This window comes from Colias eurytheme, chromosome 31, assembly GCF_061535395.1.
Source record: "Colias eurytheme isolate Ceu_HAF_F1 chromosome 31, ilColEury1 Martin Lab GWU primary, whole genome shotgun sequence".
Taxonomy (NCBI): Eukaryota; Metazoa; Arthropoda; class Insecta; order Lepidoptera; family Pieridae; genus Colias; species Colias eurytheme.
This window is the reverse complement of record NC_143010.1, coordinates 4411286-4423215: the sequence shown is the minus strand read 5'-3', so window position 1 is coordinate 4423215 and position 11930 is coordinate 4411286. Positions and strand designations below refer to the sequence as shown.

Sequence of the window (11930 nt, the reverse complement as noted above, 5' to 3'; positions counted from 1 at the left end):
TAAATAAAACTATGTTATATTATGAGTATAAAATTTTTAATACTACCTACTTATTATCTAACCTAACCAATAAAGAACACGATTACGCGGGCAATGCAACATTCTACCCCGTAATAAAAAATTCTACTTTATATTTTGATAGTAGCAAATAAATTGGCGCCAAAATTTTGTGGTACTTTTTCATTATCTACCTATTGATGGTTTGTATAAATTTAAATTATTCATATCATTAAAAAAACTACATTTACAACTGCACAATTATCATGCAAAACTTTAATTTTATACAATTATAACAAAAAGGTGTAATATTAAAATTAAATACAATGATATATTTTATAAATAAAAGGTGTAGATAGGTTAGAAACACAACATTCGATTTCAAAAGCGGCACACTAACGTCAACGACTAACGTACCCCGAGTAAACGTAAGATTAACTGGCAATTTCTGGCCAATTAGCCACATTTCGACGTGCCACACACAGTTAGATACACATTCATCTCTGCTAAATAACATTAAAACGAAATCATTACCTATTTCGTACAAGTTTCAAACGCAAAAAATAAGGAAACGTGATACACAATATTTTGTGATTTTCTTTACTTATTTACAAATTTACATGTACTTAAAAAACTATCATAATTTTATATTTACAATAAAAAAATACCTGAAGGTAAAAAAGTAAATTACATAATACGCGCCCAAAGTCCAAACTGACCTCTTTGACATTAACCAATCAAAATATAATTAAAATTAAAAAAAATGTATAGTCCGTGGATTCTATGGCAAAAATATTGTGACTGTGTGAATAGTTTTGCAGTAGGTATTAAAAATTAAATTGAATTCATTTTTCTGTTCTATGTTGTAACTGATTAAATTTTCAGAATATAAATTGCTATAATATATAGGTACATAACTTAATAATAATTAGTTTAATTCTAGTTGAATAAATGAATGTTTATTATTTTAATTTCCGATTTTTCTTTCGAGATATTTTTTTGTGCGAATTAGACATTTAATAATAAATTTGGCGCGCATTAAGGCGCATTCAAACTACAGCGGTATCCGCTCCCAGTACAGTAGAGAACAGCCAATCGGTACGTGATAAGAGTCTCTATGATATAATACGTAAAGCCTCCTCTACACTACTCGCGAAGTTCCTCGGCGAAGTACGCGGCCGAAGTTGACTGAAGTCCGCGGTGCTGCACTACACACTCGTTCAACTTTTTTCGTTCGCATACGTTTATATTCAGAGCGCACTTCGGGTAACTTCGTGCCCTTTGACTCGGCCGCAAAAACCGACAACAAACGGAAGTCGGCCGAGGCGAGGTAAAGTTGGACGAAGTAATCTGAACTACCTCTCTACATTTTTCTATTCGTCTAACCTCGTTCAACTTCGCGAGTAGTGTAGAGGGGGCATAAGGATTATCGCGTGGCTACGGGATACCGCTACCCACGGCACTAACGAATACCTAGGTGCAGTTTGAATGGCCTTTATAACTATAAAAGTACAATAATCAGTCAATACATTTTTTTATAATTTATTTAAATACAATAATTTAATGAATGTAGCATTAAATTGACAATATTTGATCAAATTAATAATATAAAATAGGTGAAAACAAGTTTTCACAACAAAAAAAGTATCAAAAGCTTAGTAACCAATAGAAAGTCTATTCACAGTATTAACAAGGGGATAGGAATCACTATAATAAATTTTCTATAGTATATTATAGTTTTAACACTAAAATATTACAGTCTTCCTCTTGTTCAATCACTTCATATTCAAAATCGACTTTCCTTGAACTAACACTAGACACTCGCGTCACACTTTTAGGTACCACTTGGTTTTCAATTTTATCACTAACACTATTTTTTTCACTCGTTTTTGCCATTGTCACATCATTTTTAACGACTTGCTTAATTTTAGGAGTTACTTTTGTATCATTTTTAACGGCTTGATTAATTTTAGGAGATACTTTTGTATCATTTTTAACGACTTGATTGATTTTAGGTGATACTTTTTCATAATTTTTAACGAGTTGATTGATTTTAGGTGATACTTTTACATCATTTTTAATGAGTTGATTAATTTTGCGAGATAATATTTCATCAATTTTAACTACTTGATGTTCAGTGTTCAGAGATTTTTCGCTTATCGTCGTTGTTTTTACATCATTCTTTTCTTCCGGATTCGGAGCAATTTTAACAGGATTAAATTGCCCAATCTTTGTTTTGACGACCGGCCTCCGTTTCGGTTGACACGTGATCGGTTTATCGTTCTGCACAAAGTTCTTCGTTACGAAATCCTTATACGTGTCATTGAATGTCACTTTATTTGTATCAGATTGATCGCTACAATCCTTCAATATATCCGTGTCAACTGTTTTACGTTCCATGTTGCTTTTTAATATTTCCAGATCTATATCGGTTTGTTCATCCTCACTGGCTGTATCACTGTTATTATTTATTTGAATACTCGCTAAGGAGAATGTATTCACAATTTTCGGGGACATTGCGTCTAATTTCGGCCGTTTAGCTTTAATTACGTCATCATCTTTGTCCTGTAATGCGTTTGCAATTTGCGCGTCTGACAAATTGAATTGTTTCTCCACATGTTCCTCTATTTCTTCATCGTAACTCGTCAATATAGAGGCCATTTCTAGCGCTTTGCTCATTAGCAATTTCAAGCCAGCTATATTTATTTTCGCTGCGTCAACCGCAATGTTCTCTAGCAACGTTTTTAGTTGCAAGTACTGGTCGTTGTCGTCCATTATTACTTTGGTAGCGTTGTACCCTTCTACTGGTTTTATCAGTTTCGATATGGAATATTTTTTGTATTTGGCTGGCAATGTGTATTTCTTCTTTATAAGTTCGTGTGTTTCGAAGAGAACAACGTGTATTCCGTTGCCAAACTCTTGGGCTATCATTAATCCGGGACACAGTTTTAGTTTCAATCTATCCGCACATTCGCAACGGTAGTACTTTTTGTTGTCGCGTTCTTCTACAACTTTGTAATGTATGCCCGATTCGTTCTCTATATATTGTTTCCATGATACGAAATCTGTGAAGATAAAAAAAGAAATTAGCAAACCTGGACGGTTAACATAAAAGACATTTATACACTACTAGCTTTTCGCCCGCAGCTTCGCCCACGTAGTCAAAGGAAAATCTGCATATTTCACGTTCCCGTGTGATTTTCGGGATAAAAACTATGCTATGTGTTTAATCCAAGTTACCTTCTATGTGTGTACCAAATTTCATGAAAACTAGGTCAGCAGTTTATGCGTGAAAGAGTTGTTACAGTAGGATATATTTTTAATGAATTGTTAAATGTTATACAGTGCTCAAATTTGTATATAGTCTATCGAAACTGGACTTTGGGAACGAATATTATAATCTATGTATATATAAAAAATGAAACCCGTTTCACGTTGTCAGGGCATCACGCGTGAACGGGTGGACCGATTTCAATAATTCTTTTTTTAATATATTTCTTGAAGTACGAGGATGGTTCTTATGTAGAGAAAATGTAAATATGTAACACGGGCGAAGCCGGGGCGGACCGCTTGTAATGAATATGATTGAAAAAACCTTAAAAAAACATGCTTAACCAAACATGCTTAAAAATCATGAAATTATTGCATTGCCTTCGATCCTTGATAAGTATACAAAGCTTGAATTAAATCTGTCCGTTTAAATTCAAAATCGAGTCTAAAGCAGTCCGTTACGAACATACATGTGACGCTACTAAAATCAAACTCACCATTAAAACTAGGAAAGTACGACGTCTCCTGCGAATGCATTTTAATCACGTGATCGTCAAATATTCGGATTGTAGGGTATTTCTTTTTACATATCGAACAGTTGAACGCGCTTGATTCGAAAAATAGCTTCTCGTTTTCGCATTGGTGTATTAGCAATGATTTCACCTTTTTCTTACAAACTGGGCAGTGTCGTACTGACACTTTCTTTAGGCATTCTGGATTTCTGTAAAAAAAATACGATTTTTACGGTCCATTTAGATTTTAGATCAAACGAGCAAATATAGGTCTACCAGAATCTGATGGCATATTTATATTTAAGAAATAAAAGATTTTTATGTGGCAACTTATTTGACAACTATCAAATTGGAAGTCAAATTATTTGTCTTTTTTGCAGTTGATGAATAATTTTTAGGATTTTGTCTAAAAAATCTTCGAAAATGTCGAAAAAGTCGCTGCGATCACAAGCAAGAGGTGTTGTTTATAATGTGTATAGAAAAACATTCGATGAAGAAGGGTCAAACACATCACAATTTTCAATTTTGAAGATTTTATTGGTAAATTGGACTTACCCGTTTTGATACTATAAATTAAAAAAAAATTATATGTAGGTAACTATAATATTGTTTGTTGATTAGAATATAATTTTATGAAAACTTATTACAGGAGTTTCCATTACGGCTATTCGTCAAGTCCTAGCTGTCTAAGTTTTATAATGTGTGTCTGTTAATACTTATATATATACGTACGAAATACTTATATATATAATACGTACGAAAATAAACATAATTTTATTTTATTTTATAAAAAAATATAAGCAGTTTTGATCTACATTATCATTAACTATATCGATATTTTCACATGGCATACTGGTAATGAATATACAAATATAGGTATGTGTAAATCATAGAAATCTAAATAACAAGACACATAGAAGTGCTGTAATGTCATAATTCGTATGAAAACCGCTGTCGCCAAAATCAACACATTCAAACCGAAAGCTAAACAGTACACACAAGTAAACTATGCCTTTTATTGGACAGCTTGATTTTAGTGAAAACTAACTTAACTATTAAATTAAGCTTTTGAATATGTATCCTAACGCACGAATTTACGGTTTATTTTAGAATAACATCCCTAAGTATATGAGACTTTTTGCTCCAATACGAACAAACGTGATAATAAGAATGGTCGACTGTGTCATTCATTGTTATTTCGATTACTATGGTGACACTCGTAATACTTGTAAATATTCTATAATTATAAGGAAAAACGGCATTATTTCTAAAAAAAAATATTTTCCGATGAAATATTATTCCTTTATAAGTATAATTACAACTTGTGGAAGAATTTCCGCAATGGGAATTGCTGAAACACACCATGTATACACTCATACATCTCCAGAGCAACTGAACAGTGACGAATGCACTGGTGATGTGAACATCACCTGAGTGGCGACAAGGTCACGCACGCTTACGACTTCTAGTGTCTTGTTATTTAGATTTCTATGGTGTAAATAATAATATGTATTACCTGTATAAAAGTAATTTGTATAGTTAATTGTATATTATACATGTATGATGTAAGTATGTACCTACATAATATTAAGTGGATATCTCATTATTAAGTACAGTATTGTCCACTTATGTAATGTGAGTAATGATGAGGACAAAATAAAAAATAAGCAGTATCAAGATCATTCAGTCCATTTTCCCTAGGGTTGCACACTCAAAATTTTGATTTCCCTAATTGCCATCAGATTCTGGTTTACCTATACTCATTCGAACCCCACTATGTCAAATTATTTTAGTGTAAACAGGCGTAGAGCATTCTTTATTGTTCTTAGTGCGTTCGAAAAGATTCTGCAATGTTCTTATACTGAACAACACTGAATACGAGTTCGTATACACTAAAAGATCGCAAGCTCTAGCTCTATGTACATTTGATGTTAATGCATTGTTACAATGTTATCTACATCTATACAAATATTATAAAGAGGAAAAGTTTGTAATTATGTATGTATGTATGTATGTATTGTTTTCACGCATAAACCTCTTAACCGATTTTGATGAAATTTGGCACAGACAATCTTTAGACCCTGAGAAAGATCATAGGCTACCTTTTATTACGAAATATGTACCACGGGCGAAGCCGGGGCGGACCGCTAGTAATATATAAATTTTTAGTTTCCTTCAAATCTACAATAACATTATAAAGCTGAAGAGTTTGATTGTTTGCTTGAACGCGCTTATATCAGAAACCACAGGTCCAGTTTGAAAAATTCTTTCAGTGTAAGATAGTTGATTAATTCATTGTGATGATTTTGTAATTTATCTGTGAACTAGCTGTGCCTCGCGGTTATACCCGCAGTGTTCCGCTCCTGTTGGTCTTAGCGTGATGATATATAGCCTATAGCCTTCCTCGATAAAGGGCCTGTCTAACACCGAAAGAATTTTTCAAATCAGAAAGAGAAGATGGGTTGATGATGATGATTTCAGTTTAAATACTTACATTCCTTCTCTACTGTGATAATATTTCAAGTGCTCGATCGCCTTTTCACTCGATGGGTACGTTATTTTGCACAACGGACACTCGTAATGTTCAAATGTTTCTTCATTACCATTCTTTGTGACAAGTTCTAGAGAAGTATTTCTATTTAAGCATTCTACAGCAGCTTCGGGTAAATTAACTTTATTTTTCGTCAAATTCCTCTTTACGGCTATTTTTGGATGTATGGGCGGGGGTGTTTGTGTATCTTTTCCTTTTCTTAAGTCATATGTTTTGTGTGCTCGCTTGGTTTTTGCTGGGCTTTCTTGGTCACTATTACTTTTGTCACTGTTATCGCTCTGGAAAAGTAAAATTGTTATTTAGAATGCATACCTCTAGGACCATGTATCAGTCTTTTTTAATGTTTGTAGTAATCGTATTCTCTTCGGAATTTGTTTCATGTAGAAAATAAAATGGCATAAAATGAAAATACATATAATATTTTAATATACTTTCTGTTCAATTACAAACGAAATAAATTGCATTACAATCAACTACAAACGTAAATCTATAAGAAAATAAAAAAAATGTGTGCGTGTACTAGTGTACACACGTAAGAAGTGAAACTTCTTTATGACCTTATTTTTCAAAAAATAATTTTCTATATGCAATTTTACAGAAATACGTCGAATCAAGATGGCGCGTAACGGAAAAACGTCACGCGTAACGATAAAATCTTACACAAAAAATTTTTTCCAACCCTGATAAAGAAGTTTCACTTCAAAATATATTTTTTGCAATTTCGGGGGACGAATTTTTTTCTGTGCCTATAAATTTTTTTAGGCGCATAACAAACAAAATAAGTTTCACTACTTACTACTACATATCGAAATCTTATAAATGAACACAAAAAATGTTTTTTTTTTAAAGTCGGGTGCCAAGTTTACATAGCTTGACATACGATAACTAATAAAAGTTGTTCCTATTGGTGTACATCCTGGTTTCACTTGCTAGTAATGTACCTGATAGCCTATTTAACACTTTTTGACTGACATATGAAAGAATTTATTCAGTTGTGAAACCAGCCCATTGAAATGATTGATTCTAAATAAGGAGATAAAACTAATTTAGTTTAAAATAAGTAGGGTGAGGAATTACATTAGAAAGAAAGAAAGCATTTATTTGAACACACACAAACTAAAATCAGTATGAGGCAAATTATAAAAAAAATAATACAAACATTTATTAATTTTTTAAGCCATCCTAGATAATCTCAGTAGTGTTATTCATTAAAAAACATAAAAGAGTGTGTGTGCCGAGCACACGCGTCAGAAGTGAAACTTCTTTGGCAAGATACCAAAATTGTCGCCTTACTCTATGAAGTGACGGTATTGCCATGACGCCCTTAAAATATTACCCTCAACAAGTTTCACTTCAAAAAGGTACAGTGGTGGTCATATAATTAAGAACGCTGATACAAAGGGAAGATTTTTTCAGACTAAGATGCATAACTAATTTCATGTAATTATTTATATTTTTCTCGATATAGAAATACTTTTCCAACAAATCACTGTATTTATCAATACACGTGATTAGCCTAAAAATTAATAGACAAACTTTTTACACTACTTCTAAACATAGTATTCCTATTTACTAGCTGGTCACGTAATTAAGAACGCTAAATAGTTTATATACTTTTATTCAAATTTCAATAGAGAACACTCGACTCGATTTGTTGTGTGTTGTGTGTTGTGGTTTTTTGTATAATTTTGGCGCCATTAAGTGTTGCAAAAGATTAAAAGTGATTACTTCTCATAAAAAAAATGGAAATAAATAAAAGTTGTGATAAATCTACTAGGAAAGTTATAATGAAACTTCGCGGGAAGAATTGGTCTTATAAAAAGTGCATCTGCAATGTTCAAACTATGGTTTTACACACCTTAAGGCATTTTGATACGTATCAAACAACTTCGGATGTCCCACGTATGCCAAGACAGAAAAAAACAACTCCTCAAGATGACCGAAACATCGTCCGTATGGTGAAACAAAATCCTTTTAAAGGGTCTAATGGGCTGAGAAAAGAATATTTCGGCGAAAATAACCCTTCAGCAATCTCAGCACGCACTATTCGAAGACGTTTGGTAGAAGAAAAATTGCACGGTCGGATAGCAAGAAAAGTACCCATGTTGAAACTTTATTAACGGCAAGCCCGGCTTAGATTTGCAAGAAAATATGAAAACTGGACTGTGCGACAGTGGAAAAATGTACTTTTCTCTGACTAAACGAAAATAAACAGAGTATTTTCCGATGGAAAACGATATGCTTTACGTCCCCCGAATACAGAATTCGACAGGCACGGTGGTGGAAATGTGACAATTTGGGGATGCTTTTCTGGACATGGTGTTGGACCTGTAAAGTTAATAGAAGGTAACATGAATTAATTCCAATACAAAAATATACTGGAAGAAACAATGTTACCTTATGCTGAAGAAGTTCTACCGGTTATTTGGACATTCCAGCATGACAATGATCCAAAGCACACTGCACACACTGTGAAGGAATTTCTAACAGCGCAGTCAGTTTCTGTTTTGGACTGGCCAGCTAACAGCCTTGACCTAAACCCAATAGAGAATCTGTGGTTCGAAGTAAAGAAAAAGGTTTCAAATACACAGTGTAGAAATTTAAGGGAGCTGTACGACGTTTTCTTAGAAGAGTGAAACTCTATTTCTCTAGCAAAATGTCAAAAATTAATAGAGTCAATGCCTCGCCGGTATAAAGCAGTAATTAAAAGCCGTGGACATGCTATCAAATATTAATTTTAGTTAAAAATGTATTAACTTGCTCTACAAATTTTTCTCGCAACGTATTATTGTAATTTTTTTAAATGAAAGTGTCATACAAAACAATTCCCGAGCAGATAAATTAATCGTTCTTAATTATTTGTCCAGCTTCACTATTATTTGAATGAGTTGCTTTGGTAAAATAAATTATTTTTGAAAAAATATTGTTGGCGATTTTATTATTTATTCTTAAACTTAGTTGCTCTATTAATGTGGCTATTTTATGACATAACTAGTTGCTTCTCAGAAGGTGAACATCTCTGTGTATGACATTATTTAAATAAAAATTTCTAGTACTTCAGATCGTTCTTAATTATATGACCACCACTATACATACCTCATATTCCTCTATTGGAGTTATCGGCCTCTGGGGCTCTTTCGTAACATCGACACCTTTACTTTTTAAAACTCGGCACACTTTAGCGGGGTTTGTTGCCAGGACTTCAGCTGTTTTCTCGCACATTCGTGTATGTATCCTATCCTTAGCAGGCCACGTCTCTAGGAGATGATTATACACGTCGATAATCATTTGATTTTCGTTTGGCCCTGTTTTGAATCCCTTCTGTAAAAAGTTTAAATTCATCAGTTTTTTTTTGTGGGCTGCCAATGTAAAGTAACATAAAAACAAATCTTGTACAAAAATGATCGAATTGTGGTATTTTCTCTTATAAGTCACTAGCTTTCGGTTTCGCCCACTTTGTCTTAAACCAAATAAATTATTAAAAGTTAAAACTTTCCTCAGAAACCACTCTTGAAAATAAGCTGCATCAAAATCCGTTGCGTAGTTTTAAAGATGACAGTTGTATTGGGAGTTTTAAATGTAACATATTTGGATATATCTCATTTTAATCTTAAAACCTTATTATTGCCATTTTACTCATTAGGTTAAGTACTTTCGATACCAGTTTAAAGTTTTTTGATATCTGCAATAGTTACCGAATAATCGCCAGTGCACACTTAACGATTATATAGTGAAGTCCCGTGTCCCATAGATTTTTTCAATGTTTCAATGATCAATTTCATTTTGGGACAAGTAGATGGTCAGCCTTCTGTATCCTACTAGACCGAGACTTTTTTTTTCTTCGTCTCCACCGGGAATCGAACCCAGGACCCCTTGGTTCTACTCACATGCGTCAACCACTGTACCAAGGAGGCAGTCAACTTACACACACTTAACGAATATTATTATTGTTTTAGATATTTAGTAGTAGAATTTAGCAGTGGTTACATTCTATCTACAATTGGAATAACTTATATTTTAGCTTTATGTTGTTGCCTCGAAGAGATCACTTATCACTACTAGCACACCCCAAACACTCCATACAAAATTATTGTTTTGACAGTCACACTGTAGAGACTGCAAATGTGTGTGTTAACGCTTTATGGTTGGCACATTTGTGACTAGCGTAAAGAAATTCGCGTTTTTCTGATGAAATACATCCGTAAACAGCACAATATCTAACCATTTTCTATGAAAAACGATAATCACAAATCCAAAATAATAAAATTACTTTAAGTCAATTTGATTAATGTTGTCAATCTTCGTTGTGTATCGTCCTTTCAGAAAAATGCGGGCCATTTATTGCGTGACTGTGCGGGGTGAGGTAAGTGTTTAATTTTGGCGGGAGGCAGAGTGTCCGTTCTGTAGCATTTAGCTACTATTATGTATTCTGTGCTACTAGTATAAAACAAAGTCACGTTCTCTGTCTGTATATTGATACGTATGCTTTAATCTTAAACACTACTCACTGGATTAAGATACCGTTTTTTTATATATAGAGTGATTCAAAGGATGGTATATATTCGGTCGCCGCGCTCAAGGCCCGCGATAGAAGCTATGCAATAGCTTAATTATAACACTAAAACATCTTACCGCGGATATTGTAGGGACAGCATCAGCTTTTAGGCATTGACGAAAGTTGACCATAACAAAACACGAAGGTTCAAAGTGTTTGCTGCATACGACAGTGTTCTTTGAGATTCTTCGCCTAATTTCCATGTTTTCGAGCCATTGCTTCCGCCTCTCTTCGTTTTTCGGTAAACTGGAGAAATAGTGCAAAAATTATAACCGCATCGTAGTTAACTGTCACTTTACTAAAACATTTGTAAATGTAATTATTAACTTACACGTGGAATGATAAGTCGGAACCTTTATTAGATTCACTCGTACAAGCATAAACGCAACACGTTCCCACCATTTTAACTCGAAATATTCGTCTTGTTATTTTATTCTCAAATCACATCCTAAACGTCAACAACACTGTCTTCCACGCTGACCATAGACTAACTATACACCACTGACCACAGAGCAAGTAATTTATACCACCATAGAGTGTTACCACTCTCATTTTTCTCACAGATTTTTCTAATGTAATATGCATAGTCTATGGTTATCACTAGGTCTTGCTAGCACCCACAGCTAGCACCACATACTTACATATTAGACCGGGAGATACTGACACAAAATTTCGAGTCATTTGTAACAGGATGGCGGTTCTACAGGGGTCTTAGTACGCAATGACAAAAAGAAAAATGATGGTGTGAACGCTGGTACCGGTGGGTTAGTCGCGTGGGCGTTAGTCGAACTCGTCGGAAAAATAGCGAAAGTCAAACGATTTGTAACACAAAAATTTTAGAATTTACCGATAGCCCATAAAAAAGAAGTAGACGGTAGTGTCATGCCATACTTTTCCGGTATGACTTACAGCCCGCCATACCGACGCGAATGTGTTGATTTAAAAAAAACAATTATTCAACCATTTGTACCAAGCTAACTTTTGCACAGGTACTTAACCATCGTCGTGCAGCCATTTACGAAAATCGCCATGCCATACTTTTCGG

The 11930-nt window shown here is 33.8% G+C and overlaps 2 protein-coding genes across 3 annotated transcripts in view; one reads left to right on the top strand and one right to left on the bottom strand.

Annotated features, from left to right (window-relative positions):
* Positions 1-11930, top strand: part of LOC149895555 (sorting nexin-16-like) — a 72203-nt gene that overhangs the window by 52741 nt on the left and 7532 nt on the right. The window lies entirely within an intron of this gene.
* Positions 487-11372, bottom strand: LOC149895557 (uncharacterized). Its single transcript, XM_090118970.1, has 6 exons — positions 11217-11372; positions 10963-11131; positions 9418-9651; positions 6274-6608; positions 3765-3988; positions 487-3062 (listed from the first exon to the last, which is right to left on the bottom strand). Exons 1-6 carry the CDS (start codon positions 11285-11287, stop codon positions 1729-1731), a joined length of 2367 nt encoding a protein of 788 aa, XP_089975096.1. The 5' UTR covers positions 11288-11372; the 3' UTR covers positions 487-1728.

Bases quoted from the DNA above. Each gene is read 5' to 3' on its own strand.
- LOC149895557 (XM_090118970.1), bottom strand. From the start codon at position 11,287: ATGGTGGGAACGTGTTGCGTTTATGCTTGTACGAGTGAATCTAATAAA. The intron at 11,132-11,216 runs GTAAGTTAATAA...CTATTTCTCCAG, and splicing joins TCCGACTTATCATTCCACGT to TTTACCGAAAAACGAAGAGA. The intron at 9,652-10,962 runs GTAAGATGTTTT...AACTTTTTACAG, and splicing joins CTGTCCCTACAATATCCGCG to AAGGGATTCAAAACAGGGCC.